Raw genomic sequence first — 18,339 nt, 5'->3', positions numbered from 1 at the left:
CACACAAAAAAAGCAATGGTTGCGCTCTCTCAAATTAATCTTCCGTTGGTGAAAATTTTATTTTGAAAGTGTAGACAGGAAGTTTTTCTCCGTTTTAATTTTACCGTCTTGACACCGGTAGTCTGCGTCTGTGTCGTAGTATCCTCCACACTAGTCAGTTTGTGATTGTAGGGTTTCAAGAAGATATTTGGCTCTTATGAAGACATGTTATTTTGAGACATTACCCATTTAGACTTGTTCAAAATGGGTAAAAGGGATAAGGGAGATCGGGGTAAGTTGCTAATGCGAACTTTTATCCTACCTAGCTAGCCATTGAGCTAGCTAACTCAGCTGGAAGATAATGATTGTCACACACTTGTGTGCTTGTGTGCTGCTGACAACAGTGTAGTTTATACTCGTGAGTCTTTAAACATTTTCACCAAATAGTCTTTGCGTGTGTAAATGGTAGTAGTTCCAGTAAAGGGGATCTACCACAAAGAGTCGAGGGGTTTCCTCCTATTAAAATATTCATCATATGCTAACGTGTTATGATGTCCACTCAGATGTGTAAGCCAGCCATGATGTTGCCACTAGTGCTTTCACCTCTTAAGAAATTAGATATGTTTCTGTCTTATATTTCTCCTACCCCGTCACTGAGAATGTTTTTCTGACTCATATGTGTGTCTCCTGGCTGGACTACAGAGAAGAAGTCCAGCAAGCGTTTCCATGAGGAGGACGAGTATGAAGAAGAGGCCACGGGCAGTGAGTCTCAGGAGGCCATACCCGCCGCTGCAGGAAAACAAGTGGATGAATCCAGTATAAAACTGGACGAGTATGGAGCCAAAGACTACCGTGCTGAGATGATGCTAAAGAATGATCACGGTTCACGTCCACTCTGGGTGGTACGACGTGAATGGATTCTTGATTTGCATTTGGAGCTTGCAGTGTTTATGGATCGTCACAGTTCTCTCTCTCTTTCCGTTTTTATTCCCCTCCAGGCTCCAGATGGACACATCTTTCTGGAGGCTTTCTCACCAGTGTATAAGTACGCCCAGGATTTCTTGGTGGCCATTGCGGAGCCAGTGTGCAGGCCTAACCACGTCCATGAGTACAAGCTGACTGCCTACTCCTTATACGCGGCTGTCAGTGTGGGGCTACAGACCTCTGATATTGTGGAGTACCTGCAGAAACTCAGCAAGACATCCGTACCTGATGGCATTGTGCAGTTCATTAAGGTACGACTAAGAGAGAATCTGGTTGTTATTGGAATATTTCCGTATGTATTCTTTATGTGGTGTGCTCATTTTGGTTATTTAATCGCTCTTTTTCTCTCAGCTCTGCACAGTGAGCTATGGCAAAGTCAAGCTGGTGCTCAAGCATAACAGGTAAAAGTAATTTTAAAAGTTTTTCCTTCTGTCTTTGCGTGATTAATCATCCCTTCAACATTCGTCTTAAACTGAACTTCCTGTCCAAACTTAGGTATTTTGTTGAGAGTGCCTTCCCTGATGTGATCCAGCGGCTTTTGCAGGACAACGTTATTCGTGAATGTCGTCTCCGTACTGCAGAGGGAGGAGACACCGAGCTTATTACTGAAGTCGTCCACAGCAAGTCAGCCGTATGTCGACCAACATCGGATTTTTTAAATCGAATGCTAATGTGTAAAATAATAGTATTATTGATTTTCATGTTTACTACCAAGTATGACTAGAAGTGTGTTGTCTAAATTCACCTGCTTTCTCTATGTGGACATGTCTCTTACACTTTAACCAAATACCCAGTATATATTACTTCATCGTGACAGGCCTTGGCAAATGGTTAACCACTATATCTATGTGTTATGGAGCATTGCACTACAGGGCATTTGGTTAAAGACAAATCATGCAACTACTGCTAGATGGCCAACAGATGTTCTTCTTCTTCTTCGCAGATCTCCAAGTCTGTTCAGGAGAAGGGAGACCCTTCCACCTCGCAGCAGCCCAGCGATGGACAAACTTCAACCCAGCAGGTCCCTGAGGACATTTTCAGCTACTACGAGCAAATGGACAAAGAAGAAGAGGAGGAGGAGGAAACTCAGACAGTGTCCTTTGAAATTCGCCAGGTGCACATCTTATTTTTGTTATGGTGTATCACTGTTTCATATTCTGTATTGCTGCTGCCAATTTTTTCCATACTACATTAAAACAGCCTCTGTTTTTTATTTTATTGATCACGTAAATGAACAGAAAATAACCATAACATGGCAAAGCACATCTCCAAGTGTGCATGGTAACATCTTAGGCTTGATAGTTTTATCCATTTATCCAGATATTCACATTTCATGGGTATAAAACAGAAAAAAGCAGAAAATCCTCACAGTTTGTGATAGCAGCAAAATCAAAAATTAAATATATAACCTCTCTTTGGAAATCTTATATTCTTCTCTGTTCCAGGAAATGATAGAAGAGCTGCAAAAGCGTTGTATCCAGCTGGAGTACCCCCTCCTAGCAGAGTACGACTTTCGCAATGACACGGTCAACCCAGACATCAACATAGACCTGAAACCCACTGCCGTGTTGCGGCCATACCAGGAAAAGAGTCTGCGCAAGATGTTTGGAAACGGACGTGCGCGCTCTGGGGTCATCGTGCTGCCCTGCGGTGAGGCAGCTGGTTTACTGCAGTTGAGGGAGGATGTAGCATTGAGTGACAAAACATAAAGGATGAGCCCAAAGCATTTCATTACAATCTTGATTACAACCAAAGCTATTGGAGATCTTTTAGTTGCATAAATCCTGTCTAAGAAGCTTTTTTTATCTCTCAGTTAATTTATCTCTCCTGTGCTTTCTAGGAGCGGGCAAATCTCTGGTGGGGGTGACGGCAGCGTGCACGGTGCGTAAACGCTGCCTGGTGTTGGGGAACTCCTCCGTGTCAGTGGAGCAGTGGAAGTCGCAGTTCAAGATGTGGTCTACTATCGATGACTCTCAGATCTGCCGCTTCACCTCCGATGCCAAAGACAAACCCATCGGCTGCTCAGTGGCCATTAGCACCTACTCTATGCTGGGTCACACCACCAAGCGCTCCTGGGAGGCTGAAAGGGTCATGGAGTGGATGCGGAGCCAGGAGTGGGGACTCATTATCCTGGATGAGGTGCACACTATCCCTGGTGAGCGTTTACATTATATCAAGTTGTATGCCATTGAATGTGACGTGGCCACTTTTTTTGTGAGACTAGTTTATATCCTAACAGTAATAATTCTGTTTTCCTCTACAGCGAAGATGTTTCGTCGGGTTCTGACCATTGTCCAGGCCCACTGCAAGCTCGGGCTCACTGCCACGCTGGTCAGGGAAGATGACAAGATTGTGGACCTCAACTTCCTAATTGGGCCAAAGCTGTATGAGGCCAACTGGATGGAACTGCAGAACAACGGCTATATTGCCAAAGTCCAGTGTGCAGAGGTCAGTCCTGCAGGCATGACTAATTAAACTGCTTTGCTGCTCTGTTTTTGTCATCTTCTAACGTAATTTTAGTCCGATTTGTGTCGATCCATTTGCAGAAAGCTTTTCATTTACTAATCTAGGCTAGTCTGAGATTTAAACTCAAAGAGGAGCCACAACTGAAGAAACAAGTGATTTCTTTGTCCACAATCATATCTCAATGAAAATTACACTGAGCTTATATAAACCTTAATATCATACACCGATCAGGCATAACATTATGACCACCTTCCTAATATTGTAAAGGTCTCCTTTGTGCCTCTAAAAAAGTTGTGATTCATCAGAGAATAGACATGGGCCTTCTGAGGGTGTCCTGTGGTGGAGTGTTGTTAGTGGGGGCCTTTGGGTCCTATGGGTTGAGGGGAGGGACCTCTGTGGATCATCCCACAGATACTTGATCAGTTTGAGATCTAGGGAATACTGGATTTATAACAGCAACCTCAAAGCTGACCTCTGCTTATTGAAGCTCAACACTGAAGCTTAATCGGCTTGCTATGTCTATTTAAGGTTATCTTTTTTTAATTTAAAAAGTGTTCTAACTTAAAGCAAGCCCAATTAAGGAGGATAAATAAGAAACTACGCTACATATAAGATTTTCTTTTTATTTCTTATATTCATTCCAAGTTTATGATGTACTAATAATTGGTCAGTTGTAATTTCTCTTGTCTATGACGGGTGCGTTCTTTATAAAGGCAAAGCTGAACCGTGTTCCCATGTCTGTGCTTCAGGTGTGGTGCCCGATGTCTCCGGAGTTTTACCGAGAGTACGTGGCCATCAAGACGAAGAAGCGCATCCTTTTTTATACAATGAACCCCAACAAGTTCCGCGCTTGCCAGTTTCTCATCCGCTTCCACGAGCGACGTAGCGACAAGATCATCGTCTTTGCTGACAACGTGTTTGCCTTGAAGGAGTATGCCATTCGTCTCAACAAGTAGGTTGTTTACTAAAGTAGCAGCTATTTACATTTATTTAATCAGATTGCCTTTTGAGATAAGTCGATTCTTTACTTTTTCGTTTTCCTCTCAAGGCCTTACATCTATGGTCCGACTTCGCAAGGAGAGCGGATGCAGATTTTGCAGAACTTCAAACACAACCCCAAGATCAACACCATCTTCATCTCCAAGGTGACCTACTGCTCATGTAATTCGGACTGCACTCATTCAGCCAGCATGCGCCTCTTTGTCGCCAGTAGGAGGCACACCGGTGTCTCGAATCCAATGAAGTGTCACTTGTTTTCCTTCTCTCTTACTGCTGAACTGAGATGGAGGCTTTTTGTTTGTCAGTGTGCTTATAATGATGCTGCTAACAAGAGGACAAGGACAAAAGGTTTTTTCGACATCCAAAGCTGGTTTCACGGTTTCTCCTCGCAGAACAGCCTGACAGTGTCCGGGAATTAATCTTTTCTCTAATGCTGTGAGCAAAGTTTTGTCCATGAGTCAGCCTACAAAGCTTCCCCAGCTATCCCCACTGCCTGATTTGCTTTGCTTGCATCCACACACTTTGACACTCTGGCCTCTGGCTTTTTTTGCCGTAGCCTTGGTGCAATCTTCTGTTGCTTTTCTCGACACAAAACTTCTACTAGGTTACATTTGGTCTCATCTGAAAATAGCACACGTTCACGGACTTTTGCAAATTTAATCATAGCTGTCTTATTCTTCGAGATTGGTAAAGGCGTCCCTGTTTCTCTCTCCCTCTGTGCCCATCCCTTTAGGTCTTACTTCAAGTGGTCTGTTGATCTTTGAGGAGATCTTTGCTGCTTTTTTTTTGCCTTCCTGATTCTAACACACAATTATTCAGCTCAGTCTGCTCCTGTTCTTTCTGGGTTTTACCTGTGCAGCTTCTGGTCTCAGTCACAAGTCTTACTTAACTTATAGACGCTAATCCCCAGAATAGATGGCGGAAGACTGACTCTTATGCTCAAGTTCATTCTTTGTTCATTCAAATAACACGCGTGACATTTTCTCCGAGCTCACTTCACTTGTTTTTTTTCCCCCTTTTTTAAAGTTGCTCTTAATTTACCTGGGACGGGCCCAAAGTAATTAATGGTGAATGTATGAATTCTGTTTCTTCACAGTGACAAGAATACAGTAAACATGCTGCAGAAGTTCGATATTCAAAACAGCTACTTGTGTTGCCATTTAAAAAAAAAAAAAAAAAAAAAAAATGCTCTTCCATTCTTATTTGACAACCTGAGTCATTTATTTACACTTATTTACACTCTCTCAAGGATTCAGACCTTTGTATACACACCAAGCCAACATTCGTCTGTTGGCATCGCATGTGTTGGGCAGTCAGTAAGCGTTTGTAATCCTCGTTTTGGTCATTGGTCCAGCACTTTTTCAACTCGCGTGACCTCTTACAACCGCATTTCAGCAAATTCGTCTGCTTGAATCCACGGTGAAGTGTGTCCGCTGAGCAAACCAGGGCCCGAGATGAGAGACGAAATATGACAAACGTAAACAAACAGTGACGTCAAAAAGACCAACTGATCAGCAAGGATCTGGACAGGCCAGCTCTGTGAAACGTTTTGGAACTCTTAATGGCTACCAAGCTAATTCTATTTCTTCCTGTTTCCCATTTTACATGAGGAATTCTGAGTCATCCTCATCCAGGCACAAAACCATATGTACCAGCTGGTCACTGGGCAGTGTTTTCATGTGCAACTTTTTGGTCCAGACACAGATGACGTGACAGTCTGCCTTCATTGCATGTCTGTATATTTTTCCACCCAATAGGTTGGAGACACCTCATTTGACTTGCCAGAGGCCAATGTCCTGATCCAGATCTCTTCACATGGTGGATCACGCAGACAGGAGGCCCAGAGGCTTGGCAGAGTCCTGAGAGCCAAGAAAGGTCAGTCTGTTTGGGGGAAAGAAAACAAAACACTTAAATTGTTTTTTGGCGTGACGTACTCTAACTGTCTCGTCCACCACCATCCGTGTTGACAGAAAAACTTATTCTCCCTCCCCTGTCTGCCCGTTTAGGAATGGTAGCAGAGGAGTACAATGCATACTTCTATTCACTGGTGTCCCAGGATACCCAGGAGATGGCTTACTCCACCAAGAGGCAGAGGTTCCTCGTGGACCAGGGATACAGCTTTAAGGTGCACTCATCCCTGCAGCATCTAATGATCTCAACACAGTCTCACATTGTTTATGTCTTCTCACCGACCTGCTATTTCCATCCTGGCCACATCGTAGAATCTAAATGTGTTATGAGTTTATTTTGCTTAGGTTTGAGAAAAATTTTATCTGCAACAGTTCCCAGTTTGGGATTAATAAAGTATCTATCTATCTATCTATCTATCTATCTACCTACCTACCTACCTACCTACCTGTCTATCTGTCTATCTGTCTATCTGTCTATCTCTTTCACTGATCTTTCTAAAGCAAATAAAGTCTGTTGTCTGGGTTTATCTTCCTTAATCTAATATAAAAAAACCTTTGACAAAGTATCAGCATTGACTTTTCAAGCGCACTTAAAACTGCAACTCATGTCTCTGTAGTTTGACTTTGTCTTTCTGAGTAAAACTCACCATTCGTCTCCTCTAAATCCATTTTATTCGTAATCTGCCCTCCTATGGTGTTGGCTCCTCTCTGTTCTACTCTTATTGCAGACATGTCTGAGATAGCCACAAGCCCTTCCACATGCCGACATCCCAAACTTTCCTCCTCTGTTGAGCTGCGTCATTTACCCAGAAAGATCTAGGGATTTTGGTAAATGGTTTAGGTTAGAGGCTGCTTCATAAACAAAGTCAATGTGAGAGAGATTTTCAAGAAAACAGCTGTTGTGATCAGAAGATGTGAAGCAAACCACACAGCATACTGTTGAGATTGGGTTTTCTAAAAGATTTTTTTATAGTCATTCATGTATTTAAATGTGAATGGGACTGTCAATGAGAATGAAACTGGAGCAGTATACTGTCCCCTTGCACCTTTCATTTGACTCTTTTCACTTAACAACTATCCTATAAACGCACAAAAAGGCCACAAAATCAAATGAAAAAAGCTTTTTTTTATCCATTGAATAAACAGTTTTACAGTTTAAATGTATTTGTGATTAATTCTTCTGGAAGTAATCATAATTAAATCAAAACTTTTTAGTCCCAGTTACCTCAGACACCCTTTTGGTAGACTACAGGGCACGATTCACCCTGAAAGGCCTTGTCAGTCTAATCGCTGTTTTGTGTCCTCATGAGGCTTAAGGGTTATTGGCTTGGAAGGAGTAAAAGTAATTAGGTAGGTTTGTCGGTTACCTGAAGTACACTTTTGCCACATTGGAGGAATGAAAAAAAAATGCACACATTTTATTACACTTTTATTCTTCTTACTCTTCGTTTATGAGACACTTCTTCCATATATGAAAAACCATGACTAAGTTTTTGTGTTCCCCTTCTTAGGTGATCACAAAGTTGGCAGGTATGGACGAAGAAGACTTAATGTTTTCCTCCAGAGATGAACAACAGCAGCTGCTTCAAAAAGTCTTGGCCGCTTCAGATCTGGATGCTGAGGAAGAGGTGGTGGCAGGAGAGGTGGGCGGACGACCACAGGTGAGGGCCTTCCCCGAATTTAGAAAAGACCGTCATTTCAAACGTTTGAGCACCTCGTAACAAATTTTGTAAATTGTATATGCCATTTTTCTCACCATATTCCCTTTTACTCTGCTTCTTCATCTTCATCAGGTGTCAAGGCGAACAGGCACCATGAGCTCCATGTCGGGTGCAGATGACACCATCTACATGGAGTATCAGAGCCGGGGCAAAGGCTCCGCAGCGGGCAAGAACATCCACCCGTTGTTCAAGCGCTTCAGAAAATAGATCCATGGACTTCACCGCTGACACCTAAAGACTTACTCTGTCGTAACAGGGCACGTTTTTGGGGGCAATTGTGTGTATTGAGCTGTAGGTTCAGGGAGTCCATCTGGTCTCGTGATCAGAGGAATGATTGGAGATAGCCTGTAACAGAGTATTAAGGCCTTTGACAGCCACACATGTAATGCCTATGTATATGGGATGAGTATGGACAGCTGCTTCAATATGACAGACAGGTTATGTATGCCTCTTCAGTAGCTAAATATAAGTTCAGTTCTTTTGCAGTGAGAGGAATAACATGCAGAGTAATACCTCCCTCTGTCTTGTCTACTGTTCACGGTAACTTAAGTGAAAGCTGTATTAAAACAAGAAAAGATGTACATTGGACATCAGAATAGATTTTTGTAAATGTGGCTACACTGGACATTTATCAGTTTCTGAAAGCCGCATCTGTGTTATTTTTTTACTCACGTGTTCTCTTATGAAATGTCCCATGTATGGAAAAATGCTCTGTAAAATAAATGGTTTTGTAATTTCCCTTTTCTAAATTACATTGTAGAAGTTTCAAAATGTTTCATGCTATAAGAAAATGTCAAGTTTCACAAGAAGTGATGATGTAAGAATGAAAGCTCTATTTTTTATAGGCCGTGTGGGAGAACTTCTTTCTTCACAATTATTGCAGGAGGCTGAGATGATAGTCATTACTGGCTACTCCTTTGTTCTGGTAAAGCACGTGTAGCATAATGCGTAAGATCTCCTTCACTTGACTGAAAGGAAGGAAAACATAGAGCTTTATTTGGACTTGGCATGAGTAAAAGCAGGGGCTATGAGGGGCGACAAGGGGTCTGCTTCCTTTGCCTCTTGACGACTTGAAGATATTCCAAAAAGAACATCTAGAGCCTGTTGAGCCTGCAACCCAGTGCAAGTCGCAGTTGGGGCGAGTGTGGGAACATACCCACCTCTGCCCAGCCACCCTTTTGGGCACGGTTTCAGGGCATGGTTCACCCTGAAAGGCCCCGTCAGCTTAATTGCTATTTTGTGTCCTCTCGGGGCTTAAGGGTTATTGGCTTGGAGGGAGTAAAAGTAATTAATTAGGTTTGAATTCACGTGTCTGTTGAGAAAAGAGAGATGGGGCCAGTTGCCTTAAGTACACTTTGGACGCATTCGAGGAATGGAAATAAACGCACACAGGCCTGAAAGTCAAGATATGAAGTACACCGATTTATATTAATGATGCCTGGTTAGTGAGCAGTAGTTGTTGTTGTTGTTTTCTTAAAATTACAGTTATAGAGTAATGAAGGCAATTATGGGTTCAAAAATAGAGGTTAGTTAAGGGCGTAAAATCTATTTCAGCTGGTACAAATGAACTGTGCCATCTAGTGTTCACGCTTCTGGAAGGAAAAAAAAAGAGAACTTTTACAATCAGTCTCCACAAACAAACAGTATAAAATCTGTGCGTAAAAAGTTTTACCAAAACCGTAACATACTGGGAACATTCATACTGTCTGTCTGCAATCTCACCTGTAAATATGAACCAAGCGCTTACATAAACTCTGTCTTGTCGTTCTCTTCCGTCTATTTTTGCTTCATGTAACGTCTACCACGTTATTGTTCATTTAGTGTTTGCGTGTGTGTGTGTGTGTGTGTGTGTCTTTGCAGGGGGTGGGGTGTGCGCGTAAATAGGGTGATTGATTGTCGTGATGTAACAGATGTAGCACGTTGTACTGCGCCCATTTTCCAATAAAAGAATGGACTCAACAGTTTGGGGAGAAACGCCCACATCCAAATACAGAGTTATCCCTCCCTAACTTTGAGGCGCTCATCCAATCCTCTTCCACCGAGGTTGTACAAGCAACTATTTAAAAGCGGACCATAACACATTGGAAGAGTGGTTTCTTCTTGCCAGGAAGATGCATGTGCAGATGTGAACCCTACGCTTCAGTACTTTGCAAAACAGTTATATATCGTTCTTGCTCATTTAAACGCCGGAAAGCATCCCAATAATGGCAATTCTGAATCATTTTACAACAACATGCTGGAGGAGTCTTAAAGCCGAACGGACAAATAAGCAGCTGTTCTACGTTTTACGCGCTTTGCACAAGTCCGCGGCCAGCGAGGCTCTGGGGATCTCCGCAACCGGAGATGAGGCCATGTCTGACAGAATGATCGCATCGGCAGATGTCGGCAAGAAAACGAGGATCAAGACGCTGCAGGAAATGCCGGGACCCAACACTCTATCCAACTTGATCGAGTTTTTCTGGAGGGACGGGTTTAGCCGAATCCACGAAATCCAGGTAATCATATCCATACGCGTGCGTTCGTGCTTCTTCTCGTTTTATTTTGCAGATTAAATCAGTTCTTTGTGTTTCAATCGATGGCAAAGAGCCCCTCGTATTCTGAGCGTCAGCCAAATCTGCCACCTATGCGTAAAATGGCACAGGCTGTTGCGTAAAAGCGCACCAGGAGTTCTGTCGCTGGTCAGCTTTTCACTCCAAGGCAAAAGTTTTGTAACAGTTCACAGCAACAGTTTTGTCACATGAAGAAAAAAAAAAATGAAAGCGTTTTCTTCCCCAGGCTTCAGCAGAAAATGCTGTTGCAGAGTAGAAGTAGTAAAACTAATATCGTAGAAGTAGTTATTCTTTGTGTCTTGTCTTCGTATATGAAGCACAGATGGTTCAAGGACAAGCAGCATTTAACACCTCTGCATATTACCATTAACATATTGTGGAAGTGACAATTAACAAGACTTGAATCTTGAATCTTTGCTGTCCTTTCATCTTCAAAGTCAAAATGTGGGAAATGTGCTAATTAGATACACTTAGTGTCGATCACCATCAATGCTTTTGTTATCCTTTTCACTAGCACTAAACAGATGTGATTTTCTAAATAAAGCGATTGTAGTGACTTGATGCTCTCAATCAATCAAGTGATTAGTGTTTTCCCCAAATCACATTTCTCTTAACTACTCCACTTTAATTAGATTGAGTTTCTTAATTTGATTTAAAGATTAGTGATACAAACTGGATAGGTGCCTCATATTGTCTTCATGTCGGTATCTTACATTTTTATTCCTTAAGTTGAATGAATGAAGAAATGTTAATTAATTATTTTTGTTATGATTTTGTTGCTTTTTTTTTTTTTACAGATGGAGCACAGGAAAAAGTATGGGAAAATTTTCAAGTCTCGTTTTGGGCCCCAGCTGGTGGTCTCGGTGGCAGACCGTGACCTGGTGGCCCAGGTGCTGAGGGCGGAGGGTGTGGCCCCTCAGAGAGCCAACATGGACTCCTGGAAGGAGTACAGAGACCTAAGGGGCCGTGCCACAGGCCTCATCTCAGCGTGAGTCCCCCCCTTTAAACTTTGATCTTTGAACCTTGACCACAACCTCCTGAAAATATCTCCTCTAGAAATAACTGTTTGATAATTTAGTTTACCTCGGTGTAGATTGGCACAGCTAAATACTTGTTGTATCTTTTCCAGGATCAGATCACATCTAGTGTTCAGGCGATTCTTCATAAAAACAAAGCTATCTCCTCTACATGTCTGTAAATAACATAATAACACACTGGCCAAAACACATTTGTTCCCCGTTTTCCAGTGAGGGAGAAGACTGGCTGAAGATGCGGAGCGTGCTCAGACAACTCATCATGCGTCCCCGGGATGTAGCGGTCTTCTCCGATGATGTGAACAATGTGGTGGATGACCTGATCAAGAGAGTGTATACTTTGCGCGCCCAGCAGTCTGATGGCAAAACGGTCTTCAACGTGAATAGCCTCTTCTTCAAATACGCCATGGAAGGTTGGTACAGATCCTACAGTCGTTGGCTGTGAAGCAAGTTTGAAAGGACAGAGTTGGCAAAAACAGTCCAAGTGTAGTATAAGTTAGGAGGAAAGAAGTATTTGAGAACCATGATGTTAATTTCTAGAATTTAGACATTCAGTGTAAAACTACTGAAGCTATCTACTGTATGTACACTTGTGTTCGAAACAAGGAACTCTTGCATCGAGAAACAAGTGATACTGGATCCTCGCCACAGCTTTCCAGCCGAAAATATAACTGAAACCCTTGTGCCTTTGTCTTTGCAGGTGTGGCTGCAATTTTGTACGAGTGCAGACTAGGATGTTTAGAAAATGAGATTCCCCAGGAAACCCAAAACTATATCGACGCACTGAACCTCATGTTCAGCTCCTTCAAGACAACCATGTATGCCGGGGCAATTCCCAAGTGGCTCCGGACCTTCATCCCCAAACCGTGGGAGGAGTTCTGTCTCTCCTGGGATGGCTTGTTCAAATTCAGTAAGTGGATAAGAGGTTGTAAATTTGAACCACGAGCGATGCATAAGTAGTTTTTGCTGTAACGTACTTGTTTGTTCCAAAGTACTGTGAAATTAAAAGTGTATTCCAACAATTTAGTGCTGCACTTCACTTCAAAAGACAGGGGAGAGTTCTTGACTTAAAATGTATGTAATGCAGCACTCAAATGTACTACTTTGCATATTTCCAAAATGTCTTTCTTCAGTTCATTGGGTTGATGTCAGATCTTTTATCTTTTAATGTCAGTTGTGTAAGCATGTAAAGTAAAAACGGTAAAGTACTTGCAAACTCTTTTGCCTGACATCAATAGTAAGGAATGTTGATTTGCATATAAATCTCTACTGCTGTAGCATGGGATTGTGGGAGTATGAGGTCCCTCTCTTACATAACCTTTTCTCTCTTTCTTTTTTTCCTTTTCTCCCCTCACTCACTCCCACCCCCCATTTTTTTTTTTCATTCATCCCAACTTCTTCTGTCTGTCTGTTTGTCTAATCCCAGGCCTTATTCACGTTGATAAGAGGTTCGAGGAGATCAAGACCCAGCTGCAGCGGGGAGAGGAAGTGAAGGGGGGACTGCTCACCCACATGCTCGTCACCAGGGAGATGAGCATTGAGGAGATCTACGCTAACGTAACGGAGATGCTGCTGGCTGGGGTCGACACGGTGTGTGTTTGTGTGTGTGCCCATGAAGAGACTTTGAACAGTGTGTGCAGAGATGGGTTGGAGGTGTGTGTGTGGAGTTGCAGGGAGTTTAGCACAAGGTGGAGGGGCAGGGAGTCGCACGTGTTGAGTTTCAAGGGTTGGGTTTCTGGCGCCACATTTGTGCCTGTGTAGTTGTGCCAGCGTCAGGTCAGAGCAGTGAATCAGGAGGTTACACAGTATCCCACTGACAAACTTGTTCTCACTCAGATTCAGTTTCTTGTCACTTGTCTCCGTCTGTTAGATCTACACAGGGGGGGCTTTTGTCTTCTTTTTTTTTTCCCCCTCTGTGCCAGACGTCTTTGTGTGTTCGTATATTTCCACAACAGAACATAATTAGATGTCGCTGATGATCCATTTGTCTGGGAATTTAATTAAAAAAACTAATGGGAAATAATGGAATAATCGAGCTGGGCGGATCACATGCAACGAAGATCTTCGGTTAGTTTTAGTCTTAGGATGAAACTTTTTCCTCATCTCAGTGCACCACTCACCAAGTGGAGTCCTCAAACTTTTTCCACACAAAACAAAAGATATTTGGCTAAATAAGCTGCCCGATACCCACTAAGCATGACTTGAACAGTTGTCGAGGACATGTGAGTGTGTGTGTGTGTGCAGCTGCAGTTGCGTGCATCCTGCACATGTTCGTAGTTACTGCCTAATTTGTTTGGGGTACTGTCAGATTAATAAGAATAATGTGGGTAGAGTGGATTGTGGTGAGATTGGGGCCACGGGATAAAAGGGTGTGTGTGTTTTACTTGAACTTGTTGAATCGGCCACGTCCTGGTAGGGGGTGGACTTAGCTGAGCCATTACCTGACCCCATGGTGCATTTGCCTTTACTCTGCATACACAAGAGCTGTCAAGACACATTAGCCACAGCCAGAGTTATAGCACAGTCTGGGCAGAGGTGAGATGGGGGGGTGGGGGGGTGGGGGGGAGGATAAACAGGCTGGGAATAAAGACTGATAAACTGGCATAATACGATGGAAGAAGAAGAAAAGGAAAAAAAAGGAGCTGAGAATAGGATGGATGAAAATTAAGAGTTGTTAGGAATGTAAGGGAGAGGCGTAAGCCTGTGAGAGCTTGGACGAGCTATTGTCATATGATTCCTCTCTGGCAATGTCTGAGATGTTGCCAGGAACTGTGCCAGCTGGGGTTGATTAGGGGCAAGTTGGTTGCATGGGGAGAGAACGATGACAGAGTGGGAGGGAGAATTTGAGGGAGAATATGGAAAGAGCGGGGTTGAAGACACAACAGTGAGAAGGATTGCGGAGCATATACAAGGATAGATGCTCCTTGGATCATTAACAAGTCCACTGGGAGACTCTGACCTTACAAAAGACCTCAGGGATCAGTTAAGTTTGAAGCCGGCCCCCCTAATAACCGTATATGTCATGAAAGGCATTGCTGGGAAAGGGACAGGGCTGGATGGAAAGGTGGACAGAATGCCAGGAACAGAAGTAAGTTGTTTGCTGGAGCAACACGGCACAGGAGAGGATGTGAATACGGGAAAGATGAAACTCATTTTCATATCATTAGGTCATCTGCCCGCCTCGCTGCAAGGAAAATGTCAGTGAAGTGTGAATCAGACAAAGGGAAATTGAGAAAGAGGAGATAAGTGACGTGAGTGGGGAGGGTGATTTCAATAAAGGAAGTGGAGATAAAAAAAGATCAAGTTGTGTCTGATGCCAACGGGGAAGCAGGGGAAGTCTGGAATGCGTTAGCAGGCGGGAGGAGGCGGCGGCGGGGGGGGGGGGGTCACTGTAAAGGAAAGAAGCAGTGGGATTGGGCAATAAAGGAATGGATGTAGTAAAAGTCTATGTAATGTCATCCCCATTTATAATTAATTAGGATTATTTCTCTGTGTTTTCATTAAAACATAACACAAACTGTTGATATGAACTACTGAAGTGTGACACGAGTTCGGGCATTCAGTCAAGGTACAGTTGAATGAGAAAGGACGGGGAGGGTTGGTGATGTAAGACGGGGGAATAAAGAGCCGAGAGTGCAGCTGGTGGAGTGAATTTGAGTGTCTGCCCAGCATGTGGAATTAGCTTCCTCTCCCTCAAGCCCCCCTTTGCTATTTCCCAACACTTGCGCAACGTTATAGAAACTCTTATATCAGCTTGTATTGCAGTTACTCACGTGGCAGAAATACAGTATATTCCCCAAAGGCAATGTATAGAATTATTTTTTTATTTTATTTTTTTCCCCCTCTATAGACATCCTTCACTCTGACTTGGGCCTGTTACATGTTAGCACAACACCCTGATATACAGCAGCAAATCTATACTGAAGTTTCAAGCACTCTGGGGCCCGGGACAATCGCTACAGCTGATGATGTTCCTCGTCTGCCTCTCATCAGAGGCTTGGTCAAAGAGACTCTCAGGTACAGACTGCATAGATTTTTAGATTTCCATCATGCTGTCGATGTTTTCTGTTTTCTGTCCCCTTTGGTTTACTCTAACTTGCAGTGTTGTAAACAAGTCAACAGCTCGATAGATTTTGAAAAGGATTACTCACCTTTTGTTCAATATGTTCACACGAATGTATTCAATTTGTCTCTTGTGTGTGTCACCTTCACTCATTCGGTTATCTCAGACTCTATCTTAGACTCTGTGAAAAGTTTCTTGCATTGTGCAGTTGAATAGCGGTCTTTGTGTGTCTCTCCTTGGGAGCAGGCTTTTTCCAGTTCTCCCAGGCAACGGACGGATTACCCAAGATGACTTGGTGGTAGGCGAATACTTCATCCCCAAAGGGGTAAGACACTCCTGCAAGCGTGCATGTGTTCAAAACCAAGCGTGACTATAAGAGTCAGCCAAATGCATTACAATGGGACCAGACGTAACGTGATACTGCATTACTCACATATCTCTCTCTGTTGCTTTATTATGTATGGATGCACAAAAGCCCAGCTGTTTTCATTGCAAAAATGACATTTTTCCTTTGTTTTTTTCTTTTTGTCTGGATTAGACTCAGTTGGCCTTGTGTCACTACTCCACATCAATGGATGAAGAGAATTTTCCCGATGCTTCAGAGTTCCGACCGGATCGCTGGATACGGAAAGATGCCACGGACCGCGTCGACAACTTTGGCTCCGTTCCTTTTGGCTACGGCATCAGGAGCTGCATTGGCAGGAGAATAGCAGAGTTGGAGATGCATCTGGCTCTCATAAGGGTAGGGGATATAATTAAAAACAACAACAACAACCTAATTGTCTAAGTTAATAGCATTTACAATACTATGTGATACTATAAGGCCACATTGCCACATTGAGGAACAGTACTGCATTCACGGAAAATTGAATTGAATCAGCATGTGTTCCTCAGCTCTGCCTCAGTTTCCTCAAAACCTCGTAGGGTTTTCTCGGTAAAATGACTTGCACAGCTCTCACAATCCCCGAATATTTCTGAATTTGTCAGCCAGAGAGAGCACTCTCGATTAACACACTTCTACTCATAGGTCATAAGTCACAGTTGAAATGAGACATCTTTTCTTTTGTGTGTTTTTGCTCCTCATGCAGCTCATTCAGCAGTTCCGCATCGGCTGGTCTCCTCTCACCGAGGACGTCAAGGCCAAAACCCACGGCCTGCTCTGCCCCGCTGCCCCCGTCCACCTGCAGTTCATCGACAGAGAACAACTGCACTCCAATCCTTAAGGTTTACTGTACTGGAGGTTTTTAAAGGGCTGACCCGTTATTTCTTTTTTAAATGCACTGCTTCCAGTACAACGTCCACTGTTACATTCTAGATACAAAGCTGAGACTGAAGTTCTACTCAGACAGGAAATGTGTCTCATGTTTATTAGTGACAAATATGGTACAAATATTGTAAGCTGTAAAAAAAAAACAAAAAAAAAAAAAACTCTTTGGTAAATATATATATATATGTTGTTTAAACTCTGACTTTTATTGCTTACATTCATACTATTAAAAATAGTGAGGGAACTGATCTGTATACTCCAACTTTATATTCTTATGTTAACATGCATGTACAGAGTATAATAATTTGTGCAAACTCTTTAATCACGCTTTTGCCTCTTCATTCTCAAAGGACAGCTGAATGTACTTAAAATGAGCTGTCTTTGGCTGAGCTGTACACAGTAAGCTTTATTCAGTGATTTTGTCATCTGTGTTGCAAAAACCAAAATATTTTAGCTTTTTTTTCTTTCTTTTTTTTCCTGGCAGCGTTATTCAGATTTCATTTGCCCGAAGAGGCGTTACACGATTTTAATCCGTGTTCTTTTTGAGCTATTTTTAAATGTAAACATATCTGTGTAGGAAAAATGTATTTTATGTTTTTATAATAGGCTGTAATTTGATTATGACGTGAGTGGAGTTGAGGAATTTGCCGTCAGAAATGTGTCTACTACTATTAGTTCAAGTAGTGAAATGTATATGTGGTTCACACAGTGTATTTGGATAAAAGAATGTATTGAGTATGTTTGGTTTATATGTCGTTTGTGTAACGTATTTTACCAGGATGTCAGTTTGCGAGGGACATTGTATGTTACAGAACAGTTTGTTGCAAAGGTCAGAGACAAGTTGTTGGACTGTGACTGTTGAAGGTTTGCACTGGTTGTCTGATAGTGATAACACTTGTGTAAGTTTTTTTTTTTGTGTTCTCCTACTCTTTTGTCTCCACTTTTTTTTTTTTTTTTCTGTAGCTCCAGTGAAACTGGGGAGAAATAAAGATAATTTAGTTATTACTTTTAATACTCTGTGTGTGTGTTGTTGTTGTTCCATGTGAGGATCCACTGCAATTCAGTGACTCAAAGCAATGCTCTTTATATTTGAACAGTACAACAAATGGAAAAGTGGAAGAGAACAGGGAATGACTAAGTTAAGGTCTAAACTGACAATGTACTGTACATTCTTTCAATTTAATTATTGCAGGACAAAAAAATCTAACTTTAATCAGCTTAAAGGAGATTTACTTGATGGTTTCAAGGGATCTGATCTGTTATAGCTTTTCTTCAAAGCATTTCCCAGGAGAATTTAAAAGCCAAGCGGATCTTCCTTGTCATCTTATTAAATGCTTCTGGTAAATCAAAATCTAATTAGCTTTATA

General features: G+C 42.4%; 2 protein-coding genes across 3 annotated transcripts; both read left to right on the top strand.

Moving 5' to 3' along the window:
* The first annotated feature begins 111 nt into the window (after nt 1–111).
* Nucleotides 112–8,797, top strand: ercc3 (excision repair cross-complementation group 3). 2 transcript variants are annotated; one of them, XM_084540875.1, is made up of 15 exons: nt 112–271; nt 682–881; nt 978–1,214; nt 1,315–1,364; nt 1,459–1,594; nt 1,907–2,077; nt 2,409–2,613; nt 2,804–3,118; nt 3,227–3,411; nt 4,179–4,381; nt 4,478–4,574; nt 6,186–6,303; nt 6,435–6,553; nt 7,850–7,999; nt 8,132–8,797. In XM_084540875.1, exons 1-15 carry the CDS (start codon nt 244–246, stop codon nt 8,264–8,266), a joined length of 2,349 nt encoding a protein of 782 aa, XP_084397001.1. In that variant the 5' UTR covers nt 112–243; the 3' UTR covers nt 8,267–8,797. The 2 variants fall into 2 exon arrangements, with proteins under 2 accessions (XP_084397001.1, XP_084397000.1); XM_084540874.1 differs by having other exon boundaries at nt 2,804–3,411.
* Nucleotides 8,798–9,848: 1,051 nt separating this feature from the next.
* On the top strand, nt 9,849–17,984 carry cyp27c1 (cytochrome P450, family 27, subfamily C, polypeptide 1). Its single transcript, XM_084575056.1, has 9 exons — nt 9,849–10,554; nt 11,406–11,596; nt 11,856–12,055; nt 12,343–12,552; nt 13,069–13,232; nt 15,493–15,659; nt 15,952–16,030; nt 16,244–16,447; nt 16,794–17,984. The coding sequence occupies exons 1-9, from the start codon at nt 10,264–10,266 to the stop codon at nt 16,926–16,928; spliced, it is 1,641 nt and encodes a 546-aa protein (XP_084431182.1). The 5' UTR covers nt 9,849–10,263; the 3' UTR covers nt 16,929–17,984.
* Nucleotides 17,985–18,339: the final 355 nt, after the last annotated feature.

Source organism: Chelon labrosus, assembly GCF_963514085.1.
Source record: "Chelon labrosus genome assembly, chromosome: 3".
Lineage (NCBI taxonomy): Eukaryota > Metazoa > Chordata > Actinopteri > Mugiliformes > Mugilidae > Chelon > Chelon labrosus.
Note: the sequence above shows the minus strand (reverse complement) of the source record. Positions and strands in the feature narration are given on the sequence as shown.